We start from the raw sequence: 27,221 nt of genomic DNA, 5'->3' as shown, positions 1-27,221 counted from the left end.
GCTGCCTTCAAAATAAAAGCGCATAAGCCGTCTGTCGGACCTAGATCAAATGAATGACGTGTATTCATATTATTGGATCATTTTTATACATGTAATATTCTGTTTGAAATAAACTGTTTCATAGCTGCTATTGTTTTGTGCAAGTGGAATTAAAGGCCTGTCCCATATGGACACCTGTCCCAAATATAGGCAGGGTCAATTCAGTGATTTTCGCAAACAAAAGCCCCAGCTATTAATCAAAACAGAAAACACAGAATATGTAAAAAGAAAAAAAATATATCAAAACAGATATAAAGTATTTCAGAGGGCCCTACTTGCAAGAATTTTTCAAGTAATCGATTTGAGTAAAACTTTTCCGACAAATGCTGCAATGATGCAGCTCCTCACTTCTGTGAGTTCTTGTGTTTTGACCACAAACCTCTAGAACAGAATTATCTCCAACATATTTAGCAAATATGCTGCATGCCTGTATTCCATCTTCTGTGCCGTGTCAAATTAGACACATCAGCATATATTGTCCAGAAAATAGCGCAAAGCTACGGCTTCTCACCAGTGTGGGTTCTCATGTGGACTTTTAAAGTAACTTTTTGGCTAAAAGATGTCCCGCATGTTTCACAAGTATACGGCTTCTCACCTGTGTGGATTCTCATATGTGTTTTCAATCCTGAAGTGTCACTGAATCTTTTCCCACAGATCTTGCAAAGGTACGGCTTCTCACCTGTGTGGGTTCTCATGTGGACTTTCAAGTGACTTTTCAGTCTAAAAGATGTCCCGCATGTTTCACAAATATACGGCTTCTCCCCTGTGTGGACTGTCAAATGTGTTTTCAATTCTGAAGTGTCACTGAATCTTTTCCCGCAGGTCTTGCAAAGATATGGTTTCTCACCTGTGTGGGCTCTTCTCATGTGTACTTTTAAGTGACAACTCTGGATAAAAGATTTCCCACATGTTTCGCAAACATATGGCTTTTCACCCGTGTGGGCTCTTCTCATGTGGATTTTCAAGCCACTACTGTGGCTAAAAGATCTCCCACATGTTTCACAAGTATATGGCTTCTCACTGCTGTGGGATGTCATGTGTATTTTCAGTTTTGACATTTCATAGAAACATTTCCCACAGGTCATGCAAAGGTACGGCTTCTCACCAGTGTGGTATCGCATGTGGAGCTTCAAGTGCCCACTAGCTCTGAAATCTTTTCCACACGTTTCACAAGAATACGGCTTCTCACCTGTGTGGATTGTCACATGTGCTTTCAATCCTGAAGTGTCAGTAAATCGTTTCCCACAGGTCTTGCAAAGGTACGGTTTCTCACCTGTGTGGGCTCTTCTTATGTGGACTATCAACTGACCACTGTAGCTAAAAGATTTCCCGCATATTTTACAAGAATATGGCTTCTCACCTGTGTGAATTCTCAGGTGTGTCTGCAATAGTGACTTATATTTACAATCTTTTCCACATGTGTCACATTTGAAAGAGTTTTCACCTGTGTGAGGATTATTGTGAACCTCTGACATGGTAGACTTGTTTACATTGTTTCTGTGGCTTCTGCTTTTGTGATCTTGATTCTTTTGTTCTGGCTCTGCATCTCTAGTTGATCCTGAGTCTTCATGCTCGCCTCCTTTCTGATCTTGGCTCTCAGCTACATGACAGCTGTGAGAGAGGAGCTGGTGGTCACTTTTCCGTTCTGCTTCACTGTGGTCTCTTTCCTCATAAGTAGGAGTCAACATAAAGGTATCAGTCTCCTGCTTCAGTACAAGCTGCTCTCCCTCCTGACTGGTACAGAGTTCCTCCTGTTCCTCTTTAATCTGTGGAGGCTCTGGGTCCTCTTGGTCCAGACTGGAGTTCCTCTCCTGAATACAGAGCTGCTGGTCAGCCAGAACCTCCTCCTCCTTCCAGACATGTTGCTGTGGGAGCTCTGGAGGGACAGAGAACAGAAGGAACAGGCTACTACTGGGATGGGAAAGAAAAGGATGCACACACACAGGAGCACCAGTATATATTTAAACACTTTTGTATCAAATTCCTATATTACTAAAATAATTAAGTTTTACACACCTATCATGTGTAACTTTACTTCGGGTTTCCAAACGATATCCAGCAGTCTGCGCTGACGATCGATCTCTTCTTCGTACTCGACGATAGTTTTTTTCAAAACTCGCAATATTTCTTCAGCAGCAGCAGTTAGTCGCTCGCTGACAAACTCTCTCAGACACTCAAATGAAGACATTGTTGCTTAAGTACAAATAAATAATTAGCGGTGCTAAGACTACAATAAAGCCTTCCAGCAAATTTAACTCACGCGGCTAACTCAAGTACTTGGTTTGTTTACTTCCGGATGTCACACTGTTAAGTTCCGACAGTGTGAGTGCGGGAGCTTTTCGTTCCGCTTTCAACTGATGGCATTTCATTAGAAACAGGCCTATATGTTTATTATCATTAGCAAGGTTATCAGTACATTTACCTCGCTTTATTCCACAAGGAAATGTGGTACTCATTTCTAAACTACTGCACAGTCGTCTTTCTTTGTTATTTTGTAGATTTTTTGCACAAAATGAAAGCAGTGGTGGAAGAAGTAGGTCTATTGAGATTATTTGAATTCATTCAAAATGTTAGTTAAGTTAAAGCACAGAAGAAGGCTACTATTAGCAAAATATATTCAAAGTAAGGAACGTTAAATTTATCATTAGGCACAATGGCCCTAATTTCACATAATTATATAATATTATATTAACTGATGTGGAAAGCTGGTCAGCATTCAGCTACGTTTTGCCTGTTTCGCAACCTGTTTAAAAATTAAGTTAACAATGCATCTTATTATATCAGCTTGCCATACGTTTTTAGCTTTAAGCTGCAAACCAACTATAATAACTACTTATAACTGTCATGTTTTGTGGAGGTGAAGAACTGAAATACTGCTTAAATGTTAAGTATTCTATTACAAAACTGATGCAAGTTTGTTGTAGATCAGCCTGTCAGTCATTTGAAGTGATTGCACACTAGACTGACAAAAACCACAAGACACTTTTGGAAAATGAACATTTATGACATTTGGCAAATGCTCTTATCCACACAGTTGGTCATTCACTCTGCTCCGTTAGTTTAACAGCCACTATTGTGCACTCACTTTAAAACAAAGATTCCCAAGACATAGAAGACTTATTGTTCTAAGAAGTGCCGTTGCCTAAACATACTGTAGTGATTGTAAATACAAAGACAAAACTATTGCATAACTGAGGTTAAACATCTTTTTCTACTGAACTGCACCTTTTACACAAGTTTAAGAATATGACCTGTGTGTTGGGTTCTCTCTGGTGTCTCTGCAATTTTGACTTATTTACATATTTAATCTTTAACATGGTATAGTTATACACTTAATGTGAATACTGATTTAATGATTTTTCTGTGGTTTTGGATCCGTGTTTCTAGTTGATAGAGTCTAAATACTTTTCCTTAAAATGAACAGGTTTAACTGACAACAGTTTTGACAATCAACTCATCTTTTATGTCATTTATCAAAAAAAATGTTGCTTTTATTCTGTTGGTCAGTGAAAGGGAGATGCTTCTATCTTGAAACCAGTGAAATTGAAATCCATCCGCTATACCCACTTAGACCTCTGGAGGTGGGCACTGACTGATGACAGACCTCCCTCTCGCTTTACTCCTTTCCTAAACCCGCTGTGTGTTCACCATCCCTTAAGTCAGAGTCCTGGTTAGAGACACTGTAAAAGAGTTCGGTGCTGTATTTCCTTTTGTCAAACTGGTCTCTGTCATTCTCAGGTGGCTGTGTTCGGTCGTGTTCACCGTTTTGGCCGATGCTCTCAATGCACGCTCTCAAGCAACAGGATGCTGACTGCAGTTCACTCAACGGGCCATTGGTGTCATAAATGAGGATTTTCTGAAAAGTCTTACACAGGCGGTTCCGTACATACTTAATTAGGTGAAAAATACAGGCAGGTAACTCATAAGATAATAGAAGCTGATGTGGAAATATTAAAAGTATATAAAAGCATAGACTGAAAAATCCCTTTCAGTCAGAAACACACCAGTGAGGAAGAAAAAGACTGAGGTTGCTTTCACACCTGTAGTTTGGTTCATTTGGTGCAGACCAAGTGAAAAAAATGTTACACTATTGCATTTTATTTCTGGTCCGGTTCATCTTCACACTGCAGTTTTACAAACGAACCAAGAGAAGTAACAATGACGTTACACATACTTACAGGTAGCTTGTTGATTGGAAAGCTTTGGCAATTGTCATCCTGCATTATCAGGACCCACGTGGGGAAATCAAACTCCGGTGACTGACAGAAGTTTGTGCAGCCCCTTAATGCTTCTGATCTGTATCGCAAAGAGCTCATGAGGTAATAATTTGTTAAAAGCATGATTAGTTGTTAGACCGCAGATCAAACCGCATAGCCTATTATGAATAATAATGTAAAAACAGGACGTGTACAGTAATAATTCGGGGCTTATTAGCCTATAGTATACCGTGGTATCGCTGTCACACGTGTTTTATTGACATAATGAACTAACAGTAAACTGAGTAGTACTACTGGCCCTCCTTTTTAAACCAATTTTAACGTATGAATCAGGGGAAATACCCACACTGACAAGTTGGGTAAGCTATACGTTATGATTTTCATAAACATAGCCTATACAGATCAATTATAATATCGCTTAACACATTTCGCGGTCAGCAGATGGATTTATTAATGGTTTGGTTTTGAAAATAATGCTCAGATCACATCTCTGCTATCATAAAATCCAGTGGTTGGTTCGTTTCGCTTTCATACCACAAGCGAACCGCACCAGAGTTTGTTTGAAACGGTAACAACACATTTTTAATTTGAGTTAATGGTTGCATTTGAAGGAATACGTAAAGAAATGATGTTAACAAATAAATCAGACAATGCAAAAGCAATGTATTGATATTCCCAAAGTTATGGTCTTGAAGTATAATCCCAAGTCCCCAATGTCCAAGACCAAGACAAGAGCGCTTCAGGAGGCCACCTAAATAGTATAAAAGTATCAAAGAGGCATGTTCACATTTAACAGGGCATCTTATATGGTAATATAAAACTGATCAGGTCAGAAAACTTAAATGTAAAAACTGACTTCTTGCAAAGATGTGTAGGAGTAGTACAGAACTTAAATATCACTTGATGTAGATGGAGTTTAAACTACAAATTTGAGATGCTTCATAAATAGACATTTGTCAAAACTAACAATCAAGATCACACCATTACTTGAACAGCCATTACTGTGCACTCACTGTGAACGTAAACTCTTTCCTCCATTTGAGAGATTATTGTTTCAAATAAATACTTTTGCAAACAGAAATATAAACAATACCGTCATATTAAAGGAAAATTTACAATAGGACTGGTCTACTGCAATTTTCAAATTGCAGGAAGTGCAATATTAGTTAAAGGCTTCATGCGTGTCAGAATAACATTTATAATTATATATTGTGTTGCAGCAGAGATGTCCTGCCCTACACATCATATTCTACAGACTTATGAAGACATCTCTGTTTAGTAAATCGTTGCAAAAATCACACCATAATCATTTAAATTTATTTAATTCAAAGGTGAAATCATCTCCACAGCAGTTTCAGCTTTTCCCAAAAGTGCTGCAATTATGCAGCTCCTCACTTCTGAGTTCTTGTGTTTAGAACATAAACCTTTAAAACTGAATTGTCTTCCACATATGTCGCAGGCTACTTGCCTGTATGCGTTCTTCTGTGATGTGCCGAATTAAAGGCATCAACAAATCTTTTCCGACAGACCTTGGAACGGTACAGCTTCTCACCTGTGTGGGCTCTTCTCATGTGGACTTTCAAATTACCTTTCTGTCTAAAAGATGTTGCGCATGTTTCGCAAGTATACGGCTTCTCGCCTGTGTGGATTGTCATATGCATTTTCAATCCTGAATTGTCACAGAATCTTTTCCCACAGGTCTTGCAAAGATACGGCTTCTCACCTGTGTGGGATCTCATGTGCACTTTTAAGGAACTACTAGTTCTGAAGTCTTTCCCACATGTTTCACAGGAAAATGGTTTCTCACCCGTGTGGATTCTAATATGAGTCTTCAAATCTGATGTGCATCTGAATCTTTTCCCACAGCTGCTGCAAGAATATGGCTTCTCACCTGTGTGAATTCGCAGGTGTGTCTGCAATAGTGAGTTATATTTACAATCTTTTCCACATGTGTCACATTTGAAAGAGTTTTTACCTGTGTGAGGATTATGGTGAACCTCTGACATGGTAGAGTTGTTTACATTGTTTCTGTGGCTTCTGCTTTTGTGATCTTGATTCTTTTGTTCTGGCTCTGCATCTCTAGTTGATCCTGAGTCTTCATGCTCGCCTCCTTTCTGATCTTGCCTCTCAGTTACATGACAGCTGTGAGAGAGGAGCTGGTGGTCACTTTTCAGTTCTGCTTCACTGTGGTCTCTTTCCTCATAAGTAGGAGTCAACATAAAGGTATCAGTCTCCTGCTTCAGTACAAGCTGCTCTCCCTCCTGACTGGTACAGAGTTCCTCCTGTTCCTCTTTAATCTGTGGAGGCTCTGGGTCCTCTTGGTCCAGACTGGAGTTCCTCTCCTGAATACAGAGCTGCTGGTCAGCCAGAACCTCCTCCTCCTTCCAGACATGTTGCTGTGGGAGCTCTGGAGGGACAGAGAACAGAAGGAACAGGCTACTACTGGGATGGGAAAGAAAAGGATGCAGACACGCCAGGGAATGAGCACTAGTATATATTTAAACACTTGTGATTTTGTATCAAATTCCTATAATACTAAAATAATAAAGTTTTACACACCTGTCCTGTGTAGCTTTATGTCGGGTTTCCAAACGATATCCAGCAGTCTGCGCTGACGATCGATCTCTTCTTCGTACTCGACGATAGTTCTTTTAAAAACTCCGAATATTTCTTCAGCAGCAGCAGTTAGTCGCTCGTTGACAAACTCTCTCAAACACTCAACTGAAGACATTGTTGCTTAATTACAAATTAAGTAATTAGAGGCGCTACAACTACAATAAAGACTTCCAGTGAATTCAAACGCAGCTAACGCTGTCGCTTGTATTGTTTACTTCCGCTGGATGTCACACTGTTAAGTTCCGACGCGAGTGCGCTTCAACTGATGGCATTTTATTAAAAATGTGTTTATTATCAGTAGCAAAATTCAAATTAGCTTTATTGGCATGAATGTATAGCAACAATATTGCCAAAGCTACATATAAAGTACATAAGGACAATTAATTTCATACATTTCATTAGATAAGGAAATAAAACAAATTGTGTTTGTGTATGTTAATACAAAATAAAATAATAATAATATATATATATATAAAACTTAAAAAGGTAAAACGTAAAAATAAATATTTTTAAAAAGTAAATAAGTAAAACAATAAGCGTGTGTGTTAGTATGTTAGAAAATGAAAATAATATCCATCCATACATCGTCAACCTCTTATCCTGCGTACAGGGTCGCGGGGAGGCTGGAGCCAATCCCAGCTGACATCGGGCGCAAGGCGGGGTACACCCTGGACAGGTCACCAGTCCATCGCAGGGCCACACATAGACGAACAACCACTCACGCTCACACTCACACCTTCTTGCTGTGAGGTGTGGTGTATAACATATGTGCATTTGACCATTACAGTTTAAAATAGCGCTCTAGCAGCTGGAAATCAAGAACAGTGTCAAGCGGATTTCTTCTCAACACATCATCGCAGCATTATTGTTCAGACACCACAGAGGCGACAGTGCTAACCACAGCACCACCGTGCCGCCCATGAAAATAATATAATAAATTAAAATAAATAAATAAAACAGTAAGCGTGTGTGTAAAAAAAAATTAAAATAAACTAAGTAAATGACACAGTAACGTGTGTGTGTTTGTGTTAAAAAAATAAACATTTTAAATTAAAACATTTTAAAAATTAAAATAAACTAAGTAAAGTGGTTAGCACTGTCGCCTCAAAGCAAGAAGGTCACAGGTTCACAGTTGCCCCGTCCTTTCTGTGTGGGATTTGCTCCAGCCCCCGCGACCCTGTACACAGGATAAGCAGTTGACAATGGATGAATGGATGGATGGATGGAAGTAAATGACACAGTAACGTGTGTGTTAAATAAATAAATAAAATTTAAAAAATTAAAAATTTAAATAAACTAAATGACACAGTAACGTGTTATTATAATAATATATAAAAATTTAAATTAAATAAATAGATAAAACTGTATGTATATTATGAGTGTGTATATTAATAGGCAAAAATAAAATAAAATAAATTAATTAGTTCATTTAAAAATATCAGTATCAAATGTGAGATTTAAAAACACAACAATTACTAAGATATCAAACAATCAAAATAATAACAATTTGAAAATTAGTACAATTATTTATTAGTCTAAGTTTCCACTGGTCTTCCTCAGTTCATTGCATGATGAGATATATTTTGCAGCAATTATTTGACATTTGGGTATTTCCCCCAGTAAATAGGGGAGTTTCTGTGTGTCTGATATAGATTCGAATTTGGGGTATATTTGGGAAATGTTTGCAAGGTGTTTTGTCTTTGTGTTTTATATTTGGGCATGAGGTTAGAAAGTGCAGCTCTGTCTCTACCTGTCCTCTGTCACACTGGGAGCAGAGTCTCTCCTCTTGTGGTAGCCAGCTTTGTCTGTGGTGACCCTTTTCTATGGCCAGGCTGTGTTCACTCAGTCTGTATGTTGTCAACATTTTTCTTAGTTTAGGATATTTTATTGTACTCAGGTAATCTGCCAGTTGATTGTGATGGTATGTCTGGAGGTTAACTGATTTCAAGTGATTGTAAAATTGAATTGATCTTTTCTGTATTTTTAGTAAGAGGGAGTATTGGCCGAGCTCTGCTCTGCACTGGTTATTTGGTGTTTTTCTCTGCACCTGCAGGATGCTCTTACAGAACTCTTACAGAAATGATTCTATGATTGTGTTGTCCCATTTCTCAAATCATTTATTATTTAGTTGTGGCCCCCAAATTTTGCTGCCATATAGAATTATTGGTTCTATTACAAATTGAAAAATTTTAAGCCAGATTTCAGGTTTCTTTTTATTGCATAGAAAGCTCTCCTTGCTTTGTCCCTCAGATCTTACACAGCCATGTTAAAGTTCCCCGTGTATGTAATGTTGAGGCCAAGGTAAGTGTAGTTTTTTGTGTGTTGTAATTTAGTGGTGTCTAAATAGAAATTGTGTGTAACCTGATTTCTGTATTGTTTCTGAAAGATCATTATCTTAGTCTTTGCTGTGTTTACTGCCAGGGCCCAGGTCTGACAGAATCTCTGAAGGAGGTTAAGGTGCTGCTGCAAACCTTCTTTAGTAGGTGAGAGCAACACTAAGTCATCTGCATACAGCAGACCTCTGATCTCTGTGTCGTTCAGGAGGGGGCCAGGCGCTGTGGAACTCTCTAATTGGTTTGCTAATTCATTGATATATAGGTTGAAGAGAATTGGACTGAGATTGCATCCCTGCCTCACTCCCCGGCCCTGGGAGAAGCATGCTGTTTGTTTGTTTGTTTCCAATCTTTATGGCACATTCACTTTTTGTATACATATTCTTAATCAAATTATGTGTTTTTCCTCCAATGCCACTTTCAAGTAGCCTATAGAAAAGGCCCTCATGCCAGATGGAATCAAAGGCTTTTTGGAAGTCAACAAAATGGGCATATACCTTTCTTTTCTTATCTTAATGTTTAATTCTTGATCTATTAGAGTCTGGAGGGTAAATATATAGTCCGCAATTTGGCAAAAAAACTATTTGCCATTTATGCAGAATATTGTGGTCATCAAGAAAGCTGACAAGTCGTTTAATGATGTTGCAGAATATTTTTCCCAGGTTACTGGATACACATATTCCTCTGTAGTTATTTGGATCATATTTATCTCCGGATTTATGAATTGGGGTTATTAAACCTTTGTTCCAGATGTCTGGAAAAGTTCCAGTTGATAGAACAGTGTTGAATAGTTAAATCTGATTTTATGGTCTGAGTATTTGATCATTTCGTTGAGGATTCCATCAATACCACAAGCCTTTTTTCCTTTCAGGGACTGGATGACTTCTGTTAATTATTGTTCTGTTCCGGGTAATCTAGAGGGTTTTGGTTGTTTTTTATCACCACCTCCAGAGTTTTCCATTTTGTGAATATCTTGTACTGATCATAATTTTTTATAATATTACTGTATAATTCACTAAAGTGATTAATCCAAGTATTTCCATCTTGGATCGCCAAGTTTTGTGGTTTTGTTTAGGTTGTTCCATTTCTCCCAGAACTGGTTGGACTCAAATTCAAATTCACAGAGCTGCTTCTTGCTGTATTGTTCTTTCTTTGTTTTTAGGGTGTACTTGTATTGTTTCAGAGTGGCCTCATATTGACAGCGTATGTTGTGGTCATCTGGGTCCCTATGCTTTTCATTTGATAATTTCCTTAAAGTTTTCCTCAGGTTTTTGCATTCAGTGTCAAACCATTTGTTATTGGTCCTTTGTTGAGGTTTTGGTTTGGAGGCTTTCAAATTAGACAATAGAGCCAAATGATGAAAAATTTAATTGATTTTGTCCACAGCAGAATTTACACCAGAATAATTTTGGTGAAATGTTTCAGTTAGAAATAAATGAGTTAAATCATGTATGTTTTGATTTTCCAGTGCCTTCTGGTACGCCCCCATGCTGTCTGGGGTCCATCTGTATGAGGATGAGCTGTTAAACAGTTCACAGGCACTAGGGGCTCAAGACTTAGACTGAGCCCTTTTCAGATAGATAGTGATTTTGCTGTGGTCTGAGAGGGGTGTGAGGGGGCTGACTGTGAAAGCTCTGAGAGACATTGGATCTAGATCTGCAATGAAATAATCTACCGTACTACTGCCAAGAGATGAGCTGTAAGCGTAGCGACCCAGAGAGTCCCCTCGTAGCCTGCCGTTGACTATGTACAGAACCAGCGTACGGCAGAGCTGAAAAAGCTGCATACCGCTTGTATTAATAAGCTTGTCAAAGCTCTTTCTAGCAGGACATTCAGGGAGGGGGAAGCAGGTGCTTCCAGGTAGGTGTTTGTCTCCCTGGGTGTTCAAAATGTCAGCTCTTTCCCCTGTTCAAGCGTTCAAGTCCCCACTGAGTAATACATTTCCCATGGTTTTATAATGGTTAATTTCCTCCTCAAGAATAGAGAAAATATCTGGGTCGTAGTAGGGGATTCTGATGGAGGTATATGGATGGCCCACATGTAGACATGATGCTCAGCACAAATCATCTTATTGTTAATTTTCAACCATATACACTCTTGAACAAAATCTTAAGACCAGGGGAAACATTGCAAGTACTCGCATTTCGCGCGGGTTGTAAGTTCTGCTTCAAAATGCCAAAAGAAGAAACAGGAGCAAGAGACAAAAAATAGAGAGTAGGCAATTTATTGAAAACTGCATTTAAACTCAAACAGGCTGTTCATCAGCTGATCAAAAGTTTAAGACTATAGGCTTAAAGAGGTAAAATCTGCACAAAAATATGGCTTTCACGTCATTGATCTTCAGGCAGTCACACTGTCATGATCTCCTGATGGCAAAGGCAAAAAGGCTTTCTCTCGTTGAACGTGGCAGGATTGTTGAGCTGCACAAGCAAGGCCTCTCGCAATGCGCCATCGCTGCCAAGGTTGGACGCAGTAAGACAGTCATTTTACATTTCTTAAAAGATCCTGAGAGTTATGGGACAAAAAAGTCAAGTGGTAGACCCAAAGAAATTTCACCTGCAGTGAGCCACAGGATCCGACGGGTTGTCTGTGAAGACACAGGTCGATCCTCGACCCAAATTAAGGCACTTACTGATGCTGACTGTAGCCCAATAACCATAAGACATCATCTGCGAGAGAAGGGCTTCAAGAACAAAAAACGTCTTCAAAGGCCATGTCTCCTCCCACGCCACAAACTTGCCCGTTTGGAATTTGCAAGGGAGCACCAAACATGGGACATTGACGAGAAAAAATTTGGCTTCCAACGTTACTGGCATGACAAGGAGATCCCACCGGAGATGTTTTCTACGCAGCACAGTGGAGGAGGCTCCATCATGATTTGGGGTGCTTTTTCCTTCAATGGGAAAATGGAACTTCAGGTTGTCCAGGGGCGTCAAATGGCGACTGGCTATGTGGACATGTTGCAGCGGGCATCCCTCTTGACTGAGGACCCCCGTCTGTGCAGTAATGACTTGGTCTTTCAACAGGACAACGCTGCAATTCACAACGCCCACCTGACGAAGGACTTCTTCCAGGAGAATAACGTTGCTCTTTTGGACCATCCCGCGTGTTCTCCTGATCTAAATCCCATTGAGAACATTTGGGGATGGATGGCAAGGGAAGTTTACAAAAACGGACGTCAGTTTCAGACCGTGGATGCCCTTCGTGAAGCCATCTTCACCACATGGAGCAACATTACCAGCAGCCTCCTGGGAACAGTCGCATCAAGCATGCCTAAACGAGTGTTTGAGGTGATCAACAAGAACGGTGGGGCTACTCACTACTGAGTCCTTTTTTGACACTTTTAGTTCTGTTGTAGGTTTATTTATGGTCTTAAACTTTTGATCAGCTGATGAACAGCCTGTTTGAGTTTAAATGCAGTTTTCAATAAATTGCCTACTCTCTATTTTTTGTCTCTTGCTCCTGTTTCTTCTTTTGGCATTGTGAAGCAGTACTTACAACCCGGTTATGATCCACGAGTGCGAAATGCGAGTACTTGCAATGTTTCCCCCGGTCTTAAGATTTTGTTCAAGAGTGTATAAGCTTCTTCTTTTTTACAAACTGTGATGGACTGGGTCAGTTCTGATGTAAACCATATGATCATGCCTCCTGAATCTCTGCCATGGGTTATCTTTTGTTGATGGTACTCCTTTCTTGACTACTACTCTCACAGACGTCTTTTTTTTTACTTTGCAGATAATAATTTTGCAAAAAAACAAATAAGCAGTAGTGGAAGAAGTATTCAAATTGTTTAAGTAGAAATACCACAGTAATTCACAGCGCATTCAAAATGTTTGTTCAGTAAAAGTACAAAACTACTGTAGGCAAAATATATTTAATGTAAGGAATGTTATCTTAATCATTATTCAAATGGCCTCTGGCAGCGCAACATAATCATATAACATTTGATGTTACTGATGCCACTTTGTACGTAGCAGCAAGTCAAAATTCATTTCCGTCCATTCTACATCCTGTTGGATAGTTGAACAATGCATATTATTATAAAGCTCATTAGTTATTTTTCATGCAAAGTAACTATTTTAACTATAGGGAGTGAATCTTTTGGTATTTCATGATTCAATTCTAATTCTTTGGGTCACAATTAGATTCAAAATCGATTCTCAATTCAAAACAATTTCAGATCAAAAACTGATTCTTGCTTCAGTACACAGGGGTGCTAATCTCTGGATCTGCCCCAGTCCACTGTGTGCTAACACAGGCTGTGTGGCAAATTATGGCATGAAAGCAGCTCTGGGTGATGGCATGTGATGTGGGCCCGGGCACTGGTAGGGTTCCCGAAATACTTGATTCTGATTTTGCTTGGGAGGCAGTGTTACTGTGGGTATCAACTGTTTTGATGAGAGTAATTGTTTTATGTAATAACATTTAATGGAATTTAAATTCTTGCATGAATCAATGTTTTCCCTCACCCCTAGTAACTACAACATATATAATTAACATTGTAAGTATTCAATTGGAATTCTTATATAGCAATATAAAACAGTGATGTCAGCAACCCTCAAATGTAAAATGTCACTCTTTAGTTCAGTTTATTTGCATAATCATGAAAATACAAATGCATATAATAGAAAAGACTTATTGCAGTACAGGAGAGAAAATAACTAAACACAAAAACTACTACTCACCAAAAACGAAACACAACACATATGGCAGGATAATATCTATATACACAAAGCACACAAACAGGTATAAACAGCAGTAAAAGAAAAATAACAGAAAAACTATCCTAGAATTAAGTTTGTTACCCTAAGTTACATTGTGTGTCATTCAAGTCACATGCAACACTTTCTAGAGACAGCTGGTCAGTCTGGCTGTAAAGAAACAAAATTAAGATCATGTGGACCTTGGGTTACCTAGAGAATGGATCACAGAGTTCGTTCTGATCAAGGCAGCTGAACAGAGAGGAGAGACAGAGTCTGACCTACTGTTTCAGAGTCACAGGATGTCACCTTTGGCTTACTGTAGCTCAGTAAATGACCCTTACATGACCTGGGGAAACCTGTGTGATATAAGCCTTACTGAAGGAGAAACTCCTTCACAAGTAATACAGTCACATGTAGGGAAACCTTACACTAAGAAATTGACATCTCATTTAACCTTCAGCTGAGATGTAGCTATACTGCAAGTTTTCCATTCATAGATGATGGATCTCCACAATGCAGAAAACACAGATGGAATCGTAGAAATTGATAATAAAAATGTTAATCAACTGTAAAACGCAGAATATCGTGGAATCTGCCAAAATGTGGAGGCAATTTATAAAAATCTGGGTTTCCACAGCACTTAAGCCAATTGAACAGAAAAAACCTATGCTGCTGCCATTCAGCGCCTCCTTCTTACTCAATCGTTGGCTCACACAGTCATGTTGAAGTGCGTCGGGACACTAGAAAAAGCTCATCACTTCAACAAACTCTCAAGTGCAATCACATCAGTGGACGCAAAATGCAAGCTTGATGAATACTTAGTGGCTGTGTGGGCAGAGTCAGATATTAAGTTGGGAAAAAATGAGAAAGCTACGACCGGTCAAGCTTTGTAAACTAGGAGGAGCATTGCCCACATGAGAGTAGCCTACGTCAGACCCACTTATCAATGTGTGCTCAGCAGCATATGGAGGCTGTCCTGTGAGAACAGATTCTCAGTAGTCGGGTAATCACCTATTTAATAGAAGACAACTCACAGTACATGTATTGCAACAATACATTCACTGTGAATTGTCCCCTATTAAATAGTATAACTAAATAATTTCACAGTACTTTCAAGGATTCAAAATTATTTTATTGTCATTTTACAACAGGGTTGTAAAAAGAAATTCTGTTTGCAACTCCCTTCTGCTACATACCAGACAAGAAACAGTCAATATACAACAATCATAAAAAGGTAAACAGAAATAAACTATACTACATGGAGCAGTGATAAGGATGAATGGATTTTGAATTTAAGAATGGCTTGGTGGCCTGACGTTAGTGTTTTAATATCCTACCGCTGCAAAACATTTATTGTGAATTGGGTTCCATAAATAATGGTGCATACATTTTAATATTTCTATAAGCATTTCTGTATAATACACCAAATTCACTGATACTGATGACAAGTTTAATATTTTCATACTGAAATGTTATTTTATTAATCTACCACATGATTAAACACTCTTTCTGAAGATGAAATGTGCTTAAATCGTAACACACACAATTCATAAAAATGAAAACAGAAAACAGAATATGTAAAAAGCAAAAAAAACAGAATCTCAAAACAGATGTAAAGGATTTCAGGGGGCCCTACTTGCAGTTTTTTTTGTTCAAGTAATTGATTTGAGTAAAACTTTCCCCACAAATGCTGCAATGATGCAGCTCCTCACTTCTGTGAGTTCTTGTGTGTTTTGACCACAAACCTCTAGAACAGAATTATCTACATATTATAACATATTTAGCAAATATGCTACATGCCTGTATTCGATCTTTTGTGCCATGTCAAATTAGACACATCAGCATATATTGTCCAGAAGATCGTGCAAAGCTACGGCTTCTCACCAGTGTGGGCTCTTCTCATGTGGATTTTCAAGCTACCATTTTGGCTAAAAGATGTCCCGCATGTTTTGCAAGTATACGGCTTCTCACCTGTGTGGATTCTCAGATGTGTTTTCAATCCTGAATTGTCAGTGAATCTTTTCCCACAGATCTTGCAAAGGTACGGCTTCTCACCTGTGTGGGTTCTCATGTGGACTTTCAATTTTGTCATTTCATGGAAACATTTCCCACAGGTCTTGCAAAGGTACGGCTTCTCGCCTGTATGATATCGCATGTGGATTTTCAAGTGACTGTTAGTTCTGAAATCTTTCCCACATGTTTTGCAAGAAAATGATTTCTCACCTGTGTGGATTCTTATATGAACATTCAAATGTGATGCGTATCTAAATCTTTTCCCACAGCTGGTACAAGAATAAGGCTTCTCGCCTGTGTGGATTCTTATATGAGTCTTCAAATATGATGAGGTACTGAATCTTCTTCCACAGCTAGTGCAAGAATATGGCTTCTCACCTGTGTGAATTCTCAGGTGTGTCTGCAATAGTGACTTATACTTAAAATCTTTTCCACATGTGTCACATTTGAAGGAGTTTTTACCTGTGTGAGGATTATGGTGAACCTTGACATGGTAGACTTGTTTACATTGTTTCTGTGGCTTCTGCTTTTGTGATCTTGATTTTGTTTTGGCTCTGCATCTCTAGTTGATCCTGAGTCTTCATGCTCGCCTCCTTTCTGATCTTGGCTCTCAGCTACATGACAGCTGTGAGAGAGGAGCTGGTGGTCACTTTTCAGTTCTGCTTCACTGTGGTCTCTTTCCTCATAAGTAGGAGTCAACATAAAGGTATCAGTCTCCTGCTTCAGTACAAGCTGCTCTCCCTCCTGACTGGTACAGAGTTCCTCCTGTTCCTCTTTAATCTGTGGAGGCTCTGGGTCCTCTTGGTCCAGACTGGAGTTCCTCTCCTGAATACAGAGCTGCTGGTCAGCCAGAACCTCCTCCTCCTTCCAGACATGTTGCTGTGGGAGCTCTGGAGGGACAGACAACAGAAGGAACAGGCTACTACTGGGATGGGAAAGAAAAGGATGCACACACGTGAGGAAATGAGCACCAGTATATATTTAAACACTTATGATTTTGTATCAAATTCCTATATTACTAAAATAATGAAATTTTACACACCTGTCCTGTGTAGCTTTATGTCGGGTTTCCAAACGATATCCAGCAGTCTGCGCTGACGATCGATCTCTTCCTCGTACTCGACGATCGTTTTTTTTAAAACTCCGAATATTTCTTCAGCAGCAGCAGTTAGTCGCTCGTTGACAAATTCTCTCAAACACTCAACTGAAGACATTGTTGCTTAATTACAAATGAAATAATTAGAGGCGCTACAACTACAATAAAGACTTCCAGTGAATTCAAACGCAGCTAACGCTGTCGCTTGTATTGTTTACTTCCGCTGGATGTCACACTGTTAAGTTCCGACGTGCGCTTCAACTGATGGCATTTTATTAAAAATGTGTTTATTATCAGTAGCAAAGATGTACATCTACCTCGCTTCAATTCACAGTGCATTTTGGTACTCCTTCATCGACTACTACTCTCACAGACGTCTTTTTTTTTACTTTGCAGATAATAATTTTGCAAAAAAACAAATTAGCAGTAGTGGAAGAAGTATTCAAATTGTTTAAGTAGAAATACCACAGTAATTCACAGCGCATTCAAAATGTTTGTTCAGTAAAAGTACAAAACTACTGTAGGCAAAATATATTTAATGTAAGGAATGTTATCTTAATCATTATTCAAATGGCCTCTGGCAGCGCAACATAATCATATAACATTTGATGTTACTGATGCCACTTTGTACGTAGCAGCAAGTCAAAATTCATTTCCGTCCATTCTACATCCTGTTGGATAGTTGAACAATGCATATTATTATAAAGCTCATTAGTTATTTTTCATGCAAAGTAACTATTTTAACTATAGGGAGTGAATCTTTTGGTATTTCATGATTCAATTCTAATTCTTTGGGTCACAATTAGATTCAAAATCGATTCTCAATTCAAAACAATTTCAGATCAAAAACTGATTCTTGCTTCAGTACACAGGGGTGCTAATCTCTGGATCTGCCCCAGTCCACTGTGTGCTAACACAGGCTGTGTGGCAAATTATGGCATGAAAGCAGCTCTGGGTGATGGCATGTGAATTCTAAAGTAGTGTATTGTGCTCTTTTAATTTAAATGTACTGCTATATACACAAAAGTACAATAATATGTGGTTTGCAAACACTTTAAACAAATAAGATGCTTTTTACCAGCAGTATTCCCTTTACACAGTAGCCAGAATATATTTCTTGTAAATCTCAACTTAAACATTAATGTCTTCAAATCAAATATAAAACCAAAGCTATTTGTTTATCTAGCTTGTTAAAACTTTTACCATCAGAGTCCAGTTTTTATTTTTTAATTTTTTTTAACAGGTATTAGCAGGTATCTTTCATCAGGGAGCAGCAGAAACACTATGTTCAGTAGGGTTGGGCGATGTCTACAAAACAAGGAGGGTAGCGGTCGTCTATATGCATCTTGCACAGACTTCACTCGGTTAAAAACGTGGCTGAATTTGGGCTGTCAGTGAAAAGATAACAGACGTCTAACCATAGCCCAACAATAGACCAAATACACAGATTTTGAATGACATATCTACTTCTAATAAAAACAGAATAGTGGCTAAAGGATTTTTTTACTCAAACATAACAGGTTGTCATGAATGCTAATCTGTCCAAACAAATTAAATATAAAGATTTTATTAAGAAAAAGGATTACAACGTAGACAACTTAAGAAAAAAACAACATGATGAAAATATAAAAGGAATTATTGATAAAAATATTATTATAAATAGAAAACTGAAAATACAAACAATTTCCACAACATGCGGTAATAAAAACGAAAAGAATGACAAAATAAATGGGTTGGTTACATCCAAATCTAGATCTTCATTTAAGCTGCTACTTCATGCAGGAAGAGCAACAGATGGGTCTCTCGGTTGGTGCCAGTCTCTCGGGTAAATGGGATCCATAACTGTTGAATATGTAAGAATATGAATATAAGTAAATATTATAAGTGACTACATTCACTGTTTTGTCAAGACATGACTACCATCAACAAATGATTTTAAATGAAAACATACAATATATTTCTAATTATCATTCTAACGAAGGTAAAAAAAAAAACCAATCTTTTCATTTATAACGTTTTTTTCTTTTTAATTTAAAAGCCCTTATCTTATAATCAAGATGGCGCCGCAGTCGGCCGCCTCGGGATTACGCTCTGTAGTGCTTTTTGTGTTTTTGTTAATTAACGCGGTTTTCTGCCGTCCCTCTCTGGTAACTTTTACCAGAGAAGAGCTCTTAAACATTGGACATACTGCTCATACTATTCCACCGCTTCCCCGTCTGAGCTCTCACCTGCACTCAAGATCTGTGAAGAGGACGTGAGCCACCTCTTCCAAAGGCAGAAGATCAGGAAGGCTCCTGGACCTGACGGTGTCTCACCATCGCGCCTGAAAATCTGTGCGGACCAGCTGGCCCCCATCTTCACTCAGATCTTCAACAAATCACTGGAGCTGAGTGAAGTTCCCTCCTGCTTCAAACGCTCCACAGTCATCCCGGTCCCCAAAAAGCCTCCATCTCTGGACTGAATGACTACAGGCCGGTCGCCCTGACATCTGTAGTCATAAAGTCCTTTGAAAGACTGGTGTTGGCCCACCTGAAGGACATTACAGGCCCCCTGCTGGACCCCCTGCAGTTTGCCTACAGGGCTACCAGGTCAGTGGATGATGTTATCAACTTGGGTCTGCATTACATCCTGCAACACCTCGACTCTCTTCAGGAGGAGCCCCCCCACTCTGCCCCCCCATCACCATACTCAACAGCCCTGTGTACACATACCTGGCAATAAAACTGATTCTGATTTATTACTGACCCCTGTTTTAGCCATCATGTTTTAGCCTTCATTTTGCATTAGAACAACCAAATAGACAATAGGGAAAGCTGCTTTTATTCTTTTGAGAGCGCTATGTGCTGTGAATGTAAGTGTTCTGAATATTTATTGTTGTGACTGTATGCTGGATAATTTGCAATAAATATTAGGGTCAAAAGTCAAAAACTCATATTTTCACATCATAATGATCTAGTGAGTAAAATACCCGTGGATATCATGGAGTAACGTTAAGTTACACTTGCATGCAGCATGTTAAGCTAACCACAACATGCCTTACTCTACACTTACACGCTGAAATGTCACGGTTCCTACACGTTAACATATAATGTAGATAAATAATGAAGACATGTCAAACAAAGACACAGATACTTACAAGACCAAAGTAAATGTCTTTTTGCTTCCAGTGTCTGCAGTAAACTCTCGCTCGTTGCTCGCTGAAAGGCCGAAATCGTAACGTATCCCTCGTTTAAAAATGGCCAGTTTGTTTATCGCGAGATCTGGCAACTGATGTCTACCAGGGCGGTCCCTAATGTCTAGTAACTTTCAAGTCTCATGTTGCCAGTAGTCATGTCTCAGTAGGGCTACAGTTGCCATCTAGTGGTTGAAAATAGTAACTGCATTTTGTTTTAAAGAGGTGGTATTATGCTTTTTGGCTTTTCCCCTCTCCTTTATTGAGTTACATCTCTTTTTTGCATATAACAGGTTTGCAAAGTGAAAAAGCCCAAAGTCCAGCCCAAAGGGAGTTCCCATCTCCCACAGAAAGCTCTGCTCTGAACCGCTTGAAAACAGCTCGTTTGTAGTCCAGCCCTTCACTTCCTTTACTTGTGACGTCACAATGAAAACGCGTCATAAAGCTTGCCAAGTGGCTAGCGGGGTCAGGCACGCCCTCAAACCAAGCTAGTCTGAGCAGAGGCCCTTTGGCTCCACTCACCTTTGTTTGGTTTTCCATTGTAGAAATGTTGCACCTGTACCTGCTTCCAGGTACTTTTTTTCGTATCACCTCACCTCCGTCGAGGTTCCAAGCGAGCTGAGGGATACTAAAATGTAACTTGAAAACAGGACAGACTGCTGATTAGTCAGAGAGAATATTCACTATTCCGTACTTGTATATCTTTTCGACCAATCAAAGCACTTTTACACTACATCTGCATTCACCAGTCATACACTGAGCCTAAGTGCTTAAACGGAAACTAACATTCACACACTGGCGGAACAGCTGCCAGGGGCAAATTGGGGTTCAGTAGCTTGCCCAAGGACACTTCGACACGCAACCAGGGGGAGCCAGGGATGGAACCGCCGACCTTCCGATTAACAGCCAACCCGCTCTACCTCCTGAGCCACAGCTGCCCCAGACCACTGCATTCACTGCATCATCATTGTGCACCAGACAGAGGCCAGCAACAGAAAGTTTTATATTTTAGTTTTCGTATGTAATTTCATCACTAAATCCACTTTTGAGGTGAGAAATCAGCTGTGTAGATTTCAAATATTGACAGTTTTACGAGAAGTGATGGCCGATCAAAAATGTGCTTGAATATTGTCGGAGTTGAAGAGCTCCGCAAGTGGCTGCGGGGGAAGCCTGTGTTGGTCAAACGGTCTAAAGGGGAGAGTTCCAGCGGCGTATGAGACACCGCCTAGGCCAAAATTCCATACTTTGCATTCACATTCACATACTCCCTTGCACATACATACATACTGTCATTTATAAGTATGTATGTATCCACAAGGTGAGTATTTATGTATGCACAAGGTTAGTATGTATATATTCGCGAGTTTAAGTATGTATATATGTGAGGGTGAGTATGTATATATGCGCAAAGTGAGTATGTATGTATGTGCAAGGTTAGTATGTATATATGCGCGAGGTAAAGTATGTATATATACACAAACTGAATATGTATGTATGTGCGAGTAAAAGTATGAATATATGTATATCAAATAAAAGCCTTAGCTAAATCAGTAAATGCCAATGTAGGTTTATTACTGGTGAATTAACTCTGGTGAATTATAGACTTGTCTGGATGAGTGGTGCAGTGGCAGAAAAATTGATTTCCATGCAGTAGGTCCCGGTTCAAATCCCAGCTGCCTCAGCTCAGCATAGAGAGGATGAGAGGGGTTGTCCATGATGGATTTCAGCTTCCCGCTTATTCTCCTCTCAGTCACTGCCTCCCCACTGTCCAGTTCCATTCCCACCACTGAGCTGGCCTTCTTCACCAGCTTGCACAGTTTGTTGGCCTCCTCAGGAAGAACAGCCACCTCTGTCCTTTCCTGTAAAGGGCCTCTGTGTTGTCTGTCCAGTCCAGTTTGTTTTTGAGGTGCAACCCCAGGAACTTGTAGGTGTCCACCATCTCTACTACTACTACTCTACTGCCGTATTACAAGAGGGGTGTGGGGCCTTGCTTTGAAAGCAAAACAAGTGATGGTTTATTACTGGTTTATTACTGGATGAGTGACGCAGTGGTAGAATAATTGTTTTGTATCAATGGGTGGTGATGGCGCATAGATAAGACACATACCTTTGGTGTGGGAGACATGGGTTCGATTCCCACTGTGACACCAATTGTGTCCCTGAGCAAGAAACTTAACCCCTCATTGCTCCAGGCGTGTGACCTCTGACATGTATAGCAATTGTAAGTTGCTTTGGATAGCGTCAGGTAAATGTCAAAAAACTGAATCTGCGCAAAAAGCAGATTAGTCCGCCAGTCATAAGAAATCACCTGTTATGGTCACAATTACATTTAGGAGGAAGAGGAACATTTTTAAAGAAAAACAAATTATTATTATCTACTACCACTACTATTATCCCCTTGAAAAAATGTAAAGAAATTGCTTATGCCTGGGATTTGAACCAGGAACCTACTGTATAAAAATCAATTTTTCTGCCACTGCACCACTCATCCAGATAAGTCTGTGGAGTTAATTCACTATTAATAAACCTTCACACGTTTCATTGGCATTTACTGATTTAGCTGAGGCTTTTATTTGATCAGTTCCCAGTCTGTGATTGGCAGATGCTCCTCCCTCACTACAGTGTTAAAGTTGTCACAGGAGTTAAAGTTGCTCTTTCTAGAACAGAAAATGCAGTATTTCCCTCCTCTCAGGGTTAATAAACTCAGCAGCAGCTCCTGTGGAGTTGAGAGGCTGACATTGCTGATTTTGCAGGTTTTCCTACTTACAAAGCATTAAGAGGTCTGTAATTTTTATCATAGGTACACTTCAACTGTGAGAGACGGAATCTAAAACAAAAATCCAGAAAATCACATTGTATGATTTTTAAATAATTAATTTGCATTTTATTGCATGACATAAGTATTTGATACATCAGAAAAGCAGAAGTAAGTAGCAAAGTCTGCAAAATCAGCAGTGTATCAAATACTTGTTCTCCTCTCTGTACATACTAACCTTGCACATACACACATACTCAACCTCACATATATATACTGCTCAAAAAAATAAAGGGAACACTAAAATAACACATCCTAGATCTGAATGAATGAAATAATCTCATTAAATACTCCTTTCTTAACATAGTTGAATGTGCTGACAACAAAATCACACAAAAATGATCAATGGAAATTAAATTTATCAACCCATGGAGGTCTGGATTTGGAGTCACACTCAAAATCAAAGTGGAAAACCACACTACAGGCCGATCCAACTTTGATGTAATGTCCTTAAAACAAGTCAAAATGAGGCTCAGTAGTGTGTGTGGCCTCCACGTGCCTGTATGACCTCCCTACAACGCCTGGCCATGCTCCTGATGAGGTGGCGGATGGTCTCCTGAGGGATCTTCTCCCAGACCTGGACTAAAGCATCCGCCGACTCCTGGACAGTCTGTGGTGCAACGTGGCGTTGGTGGATGGAGCGAGACATGATGTCCCAGATGTGCTCAATTGGATTCAGGTCTGGGGAACGGGCGGGCCGGTCCATAGCATCAATGTCTTCCTCTTGCAGGAACTGCTGACACATTCCAGCCCCATGAGGTCTAGCATTGTCTCGCATTAGGAGGAACCCGGGGCCAACTGCACCAGCATATGGTCTCACAAGGGGTCTGAGGATCTCATCTCGGTACCTAATGGCAGTCAGGCTACCTCTGGCGAGCACATGGAGGGCTGTGCGGCCCCCCAAAGAAATGCCACCCCACACCATTATTGACCCACCGCCAAACCGGTCATGCTGGAGGATGTTGCAGGCAGCAGAACGTTCTCCATGGCGTCTCCAGACTCTGTCACGTCTGTCACATGTGCTCAGTGTGAACCTGCTTTCATCTGTGAAGAGCACAGGGCGCCAATTTGCCAATCTTGGTGTTCTCTGGCAAATGCCAAACGTCCTGCACGGTGTTGGGCTGTAAGCACAACCCCCACCTGTGGACGTTGGGCCCTCATACCACCCTCATGGAGTCTGACCATTTGAGCAGACACATGCACATTTGTGGCCTGCTGGAGGTCATTTTGCAGGGCTCTGGCAGTGCTCCTCCTGCTCCACCTTGCACAAAGGCGGAGGTAGTTGTCCTGCTGCTGGGTTGTTGCCCTACTACGGCCTCCTCCACATCTCCTGATGTACTGGCCTGTCTCCTGGTAGCGCCTCCATGCTCTGGACACTACGCTGACAGACACAGCAAACCTTCTTGCCACAGCTCGCATTGATGTGCCATCCTGGATGAGCTGCACTACCTGAGCCACTTATGTGGGTTGTAGACTCCATCTCATGCTACCACTAGAGTGAAAGCACCGCCAGCATTCAAAAGTGACCAAAACATCAGCCAGGAAGCATAGGAACTGAGAAGTGGTCTGTGGTCACCACCTGCAGAACCACTCCTTTATTGGGGGTGTCTTGCTAATTGCCTATAATTTCCACCTGTTGTCTATTCCATTTGCACAACAGCATGTGAAATTGATTGTCAATCAGTGTTGCTTCCTAAGTGGACAGTTTGATTTCACAGGAGTGTGATTGACTTGGAGTTACATTGTGTTGTTTAAGTGTTCCCTTTATTTTTTTGAGCAGTGTACATACACTCGTGTATATACTCGCGCATATATACACACTAACCTTGTGCAGACATAAATACTCACCTTGCAGATACATACATACTAGTATGCAAGTATGTATGTATGTGCATGACAGTATGTATATGCGAGCGTGTATATATGTATGAGCAAGCAAAGTATTCAATTTTGGCCTAGACGGCTTCTCATAGAGGAGCAATAAGTAATGCACAGCAGAGGGTAGACTTAAAAGATGATGATCAAATGATGACATTAGTCTCTTAATATTACGTCTTTTTTATTATATTTAATAAATTAATATATTTATTAATATTGGCTATTTAAAAGAAATAGCTACAGAATGTCTGAAAGCCTCACTGCATTATGTTCTGTACATTTTTTATATTTTGAATTGTCACCTGCTGCCTGAATTTTGTGTTCCCCTAAATGAAGACTTTTTCACCATAAATTGAGGCAGAAAAGGCAGAAATGTCACCAGAATGCAGGAAATGAAGTCACCAATGCTTAAATCTTTCTGGGGGAGGACCCCCAGACCCTCATTTGAGTCATCTCCACTATTGAAACTAAACCAATGGTCTTGCATTTCAAGAAATCTGCCACATACTGCAAGAAAACAGTCTCTGGGTTGAGACACAGTTTCAGGAGGGGAATAGGTTTGGTCTCCTAATTTAGGCTAAGATGTTGAGATTGACAAGTATGCAGATAACAATAATTCATTATTGACCATGATTAATGACTTGGCTTTTCATTTATACATGCTAAAATTGTGAGTTTGCCAGCTGAACATTTAAAACATTCTTGAGGATAGGGGAGCAATGGCCATTAAGTGGCCTTTTTAGGGTTAGGGGCGCCGTTTGAATCTCGCCTAGGGCGCCAACATTGCCAGGGCCGGTCCTGTTCTTACTCAATCATTGGCTCACACAGTCATGTTGAAGTGCTTCGGGACACTAGAAAAAGCTCATCACTTCAACAAACTCTCAAGTGCAATCACATCAGTGGACGCAAAATGCAAGCTTGATGAATACTTAGTGGCTGTGTGGGCGGAGTCAGATATTAAGTTGGGAAAAAATGAGAAAGCTACAACTGGCCTTTCAACAGGGTTGTAAAAATAATTTCTCTTTGCAACTCCCTTCTGCTACATACCAGACAAGAAACAGTCAATACTCAACAATCATAACAAGGTAAACAGAAATAAACTATACTACATGGAGCAGTAATAAGGATGAATGGATTTTGAATTTAAGAATGGCTTGGTGGCCTGATGTTACAGTGTTTTAATATCCTACTGCTGCAAAAAATTTATTGTGAATTGGGTTCCATAAATAATGGTGCATACATTTGAATATTTCTATAAGCATTTCTGTACGATACGCCAAATTCACTGATACTGAATTATTATTTTATTAATCAACCACATGCTAAACACTCTTTCTGATGACGAAATGCGCTTAAATCTAAACACACACAATTCAGAAAAATTAAAACAGAAAACAATATGTAAAAAAATAAATAAAAAAATAAATAGAATCTCAAAAAAAGATGTAAAGGATTTCAGAGGGCCCTACTTGCAGTTTTTTTTGTTCAAGTAATTGATTTGAGTAAAGCTTTCCCCACAAATGCTGCAATGATGCAGCTCCTCACTTCTGTGAGTTCTTGTGTGTTTTGACCACAAACCTCTAGAACAGAATTATCTCCCAACATATTTAGCTAATATGCTGCATGGCTGTATACGCATGTTTCGCAAGTATACGGCTTCTCACCAGTGTGGATTCTCATAAGTGTTCTCAATCCTGAACTGGCACTGAATCTTTTCCCACAGGTCTTGCAAAGGTACGGCTTCTCACCTGTGTGGGCTCTCATGTGTACTTTCAAGCTACATTTCTGGCTAAAAGATTTTCCGCATGTTTTACAAACGTATAGCTTCTCAAAGTATTTTCCACATGTGTCACATTTGAAAGAGTTTTTACCTGTGTGAGGATTATGGTGAACCTCTGACATGGTAGACTTGTTTACATTGTTTCTGTGGCTTCTGCTTTTGTGATCTTGATTCTTTTGTTCTGGCTCTGCATCTCTAGTTGATCCTGAGTCTTCATGCTCGCCTCCTTTCTGATCTTGGCTCTCAGCTACATGACAGCTGTGAGAGAGGAGCTGGTGGTCACTTTTCAGTTCTGCTTCACTGTGGTCTCTTTCCTCATAAGTAGGAGTCAACATAAAGGTATCAGTCTCCTGCTTCAGTACAAGCTGCTCTCCCTCCTGACTGGTACAGAGTTCCTCCTGTTCCTCTTTAATCTGTGGAGGCTCTGGGTCCTCTTGGTCCAGACTGGAGTTCCTCTCCTGAATACAGAGCTGCTGGTCAGCCAGAACCTCCTCCTCCTTCCAGACATGTTGCTGTGGGAGCTCTGGAGGGACAGAGAACAGAAGGAACAGGTTACTAC

At 39.9% G+C, this 27,221-nt stretch overlaps 1 protein-coding gene and 1 pseudogene across 5 annotated transcripts; both read right to left on the bottom strand.

Moving 5' to 3' along the window:
• Window positions 1–27,221, bottom strand: LOC119882083 (zinc finger protein 2 homolog). 5 transcript variants are annotated; one of them, XM_038692097.1, is made up of 4 exons: window positions 26,754–27,221; window positions 16,384–16,811; window positions 6,232–6,663; window positions 1–1,915 (listed from the first exon to the last, which is right to left on the bottom strand). In XM_038692097.1, the coding sequence occupies exons 3-4, from the start codon at window positions 6,473–6,475 to the stop codon at window positions 537–539; spliced, it is 1,623 nt and encodes a 540-aa protein (XP_038548025.1). In that variant the 5' UTR covers window positions 6,476–6,663; window positions 16,384–16,811; window positions 26,754–27,221; the 3' UTR covers window positions 1–536. The 5 variants fall into 5 exon arrangements, with proteins under 5 accessions (XP_038548025.1, XP_038548026.1, XP_038548024.1 ...); XM_038692098.1 differs by lacking the exon at window positions 26,754–27,221 and adding an exon at window positions 16,964–17,255 and having other exon boundaries at window positions 16,384–16,846; XM_038692096.1 differs by lacking the exon at window positions 26,754–27,221 and adding an exon at window positions 16,964–17,254.
• Window positions 13,771–17,135, bottom strand: LOC119882082 (annotated as a pseudogene).

This window comes from Micropterus salmoides, unplaced genomic scaffold, assembly GCF_014851395.1.
Source record: "Micropterus salmoides isolate LMB-PRFRI ecotype aquatic unplaced genomic scaffold, ASM1485139v1 Ms_hic_scaffold_2891, whole genome shotgun sequence".
Classification (NCBI taxonomy): Eukaryota; Metazoa; Chordata; class Actinopteri; order Centrarchiformes; family Centrarchidae; genus Micropterus; species Micropterus salmoides.
The sequence above is the reverse complement of the archived record's forward strand: the minus strand, read 5'-3'. Positions and strand labels throughout refer to the sequence as shown.

What these genes read in the sequence shown, in the direction of transcription:
- LOC119882083 (XM_038692095.1), bottom strand. Translation starts at nt 6,987, where the DNA reads ATGTCTTCAGTTGAGTGTTTGAGAGAGTTTGTCAACGAGCGACTAACT. An exon ending in CATAAAGCTACACAGGACAG is followed by an intron (nt 6,664 to 6,815) that starts GTGTGTAAAACT and finishes CTGTCCCTCCAG; the next exon opens with AGCTCCCACAGCAACATGTC. An exon ending in TCACCATAATCCTCACACAG is followed by an intron (nt 1,916 to 6,231) that starts GTAAAAACTCTT and finishes CTGTCCCTCCAG; the next exon opens with AGCTCCCACAGCAACATGTC.